The sequence below is a fragment of the Protobothrops mucrosquamatus genome, unplaced genomic scaffold (assembly GCF_001527695.2).
Source record: "Protobothrops mucrosquamatus isolate PMUCROS unplaced genomic scaffold, P.Mucros_1.0 scaffold2333, whole genome shotgun sequence".
Classification (NCBI taxonomy): domain Eukaryota; kingdom Metazoa; phylum Chordata; class Lepidosauria; order Squamata; family Viperidae; genus Protobothrops; species Protobothrops mucrosquamatus.
Genome location: NW_015388415.1, coordinates 4,187 through 6,714, shown reverse-complemented (window position 1 = coordinate 6,714; position 2,528 = coordinate 4,187). Strand labels below are relative to the sequence as shown.

At 46.4% G+C, this 2,528-nt stretch overlaps 1 protein-coding gene across 1 annotated transcript in view; it reads right to left on the bottom strand.

Annotated features, from left to right (window-relative positions):
- LOC107295429 (F-box/WD repeat-containing protein 8-like) overlaps positions 1-1,261 on the bottom strand; it is a 5,404-nt gene extending 4,143 nt beyond the window's left edge. Inside the window, exon 1 of the mRNA XM_015824744.1 lies at positions 1,203-1,261. Within this exon, the coding sequence (XP_015680230.1) occupies positions 1,203-1,234 (32 nt within the window). The 5' untranslated portion in view covers positions 1,235-1,261. The remainder of the gene's footprint in view (positions 1-1,202) is intronic.
- Positions 1,262-2,528: the final 1,267 nt, after the last annotated feature.

Sequence of the window (2,528 nt, the reverse complement as noted above, 5' to 3'; positions counted from 1 at the left end):
CCTGGCTTAAGCTAATGGCTGGCATTTTATTTTATTTTTAAATCAGAGATTCTGTTAAATTCTGCCTAGCTTGAGCTGCCTAGCAACAAACTGTTTTTTGTTTTTATTTTTTTTTAAAAAGCCTGCTACCTGCTACCTGTAGTTCCTGAAATCAGAAACAGCTGATTGGCGGCTGGCAGCCGTGGAAAAATCTCCTGGTCCAGGCAGCCATTGGAGGAAACAGTAAGTCAGATCTTTCTTCATTTAACGACTCATTTCATTCAGTTAGTGAGTTTGATTTTAAAATGTTGTAATATTGAGTCTGATTCATTTGGTGAGATTTTTGACTTAGGGGCCTAATGGGCAGGCTCTATTAGGCTCGTATCTCGGGGATATATATATATATATATATAAAATATATATATATATATTATATATATATATATATAGAGAGAGAGAGAGAGAGAGAGAGACTAAAAGCAGAAAAAGAGCATTGGGCGCCCTCTAGTGAAGCTTTTCTGAAATGCAGCCGGAGCAGGGAAGGGAATAAGGGCAGAAAAACGGTTGTGTGTGACTCAAGAATCTTACAGATATGCAGGTAAGTCCTCAACATACGGCCACAATTGGGAATGGAACTTTCGTCACTGAGGGATGTGGTTGTCATGGGGATGCTGATGGTCGTAAGTCTCTTCTTTTCAACAGGTGGCTAAACGAATGTCGTAAGTTGAGGACCATCTGTACGGCAAATCGGGCAGCTGTGATGCTAGAAGGAAGCCTGGGCATCTGTCAATCCTAGGACCGACTGAAGCGGTTCAGGTTTTCACTTTCTCTCTACCCAGGCGGTCCTTGACTTACGACGGTTCATTTAGTGACCATTTGGAGTTACAACAGCACTGGGAAAAATGATTCAGGACTGTCTTTCAACCTTCGGGACCGCTGCAGCCTCCCCGGGGTCATGCGATCAAAATCCGGCCGCTTGGCAACTGACTCGTATTTATGACGGCTGCAGCGTCCCGGGGTCATGTGACCGTTTGTGACCTTCTGACGAGCAAAGTCAATGGGGAAGCCAGGTTCACTTAACAACCGGCTTAGTAACTTATCAACAGAGATTGTCGTAAGTTGAGGACCACCTGTATAATCTATCTATCTCCTGGCTTCGCCTGCAATAAGAATCCGATACACAGTTCAAGGAACTGGGAGCCAGGAAGCAGGTAAGGTCTCACCTGGCGTGCACCTCCCACAGCTTGGTGCTCATTCGCTGGTCCCACACGCAGACCAGCCCTTCCTCTCCTCCGCTGACCACCTTCCAGTCGTCCATCTGCACCGCCGAGACCCCCAACTGGTGTCCGTAAAGCGAGGAGACGGGATCGCTTCTGCGGAGGTCGTACACCATCACCCTGCAAAGCAAAACCAGGAGTTGTAAACATTTTAAGGGGTAATAATAATAATAATAAAGTTGGGAGGGACCTTGGAGGTCATCTAGTCCAACCCCCTGCTCAGGCAGGAAACCCTATACCATTTCGGACAAATGGTGGGTGGGAAGATTATATGTGGACCTTCCCAGGAGCTTCTGACAAGCCAAGTCAAAGAGGGAAGTCAGGTTCAGAATAGAATACAGAATGGCAGAGTTGGGAGGGATCTTGGAGGTCATCTAGTCCAACCCCCTGCTCAAGCAGGAGACCCTGTACCATTCCAGACCAATGGCTGTCTGGTCCCTTCTTCAAAGCTTCCAGTGATGGGGCACCCACAACGTCTGGAGGCAAGTCGTTCCACTGGTTAATTGTTCTCATGGTGAGGAAATTTCTCTTTAGTTCTAGTTGCTTCTCTCCTGGATAAGCTTCCAGCTGTTACACCTTGCCCTGCTTAACGACTGCCTAATTCCCTGAACAAGTGCAGTGATTCGCTTAACAACCAAGGCAGAAAAAAGGTCGTAAAATCAGGCTCAACTCACTTAAGAACCACCTTGCTCCCGATGGTGGTCGTTAAGTCGGGGACTTGCCTGTACTTAATTCTTTCCGCCCTGTGCACTCTAAAGCGTTTTGGAATCTTTGGTGCAAGAAATGTTGGCTTGAAAGGAGAGGCCAAACCAACTAGAGAGACTGCAGTGTTCAATCAAGATGCCCCAGTCAAATGAAAGGAACAGACTAACAAGATTTTTGATCTAGTATTCTCCTTCTTACATGCCAGCAAGAGATTTCTGGCAGTTGATGCTCTCTTTATTCCACAGCAATAAAGGTAAACTAGATCTGAACATGGCAGTTCCACTTGGCACTCGCAAGGAGGAATCGGCAACGGCCCACATCCATCTGGGAATATGTCTAATTCCCTTCTAAAGCCAGCAGCCGTCGCTGCCTCTTAACCGCCTACATTAAAATGGGAAACCAGATGATCAGAAACTAACCCAATCTGACACAACGGTTGAACCTCTTGGGCTTGCCAGCCGAGGATCTTGGTGCTTATGAAGAGCCAATCAACGGCTTCTGCTGGGATTATCGTCTCGGCTTTATCAAAATGAGAAATCAATGTATGATTTCATGCAATCCATCGGG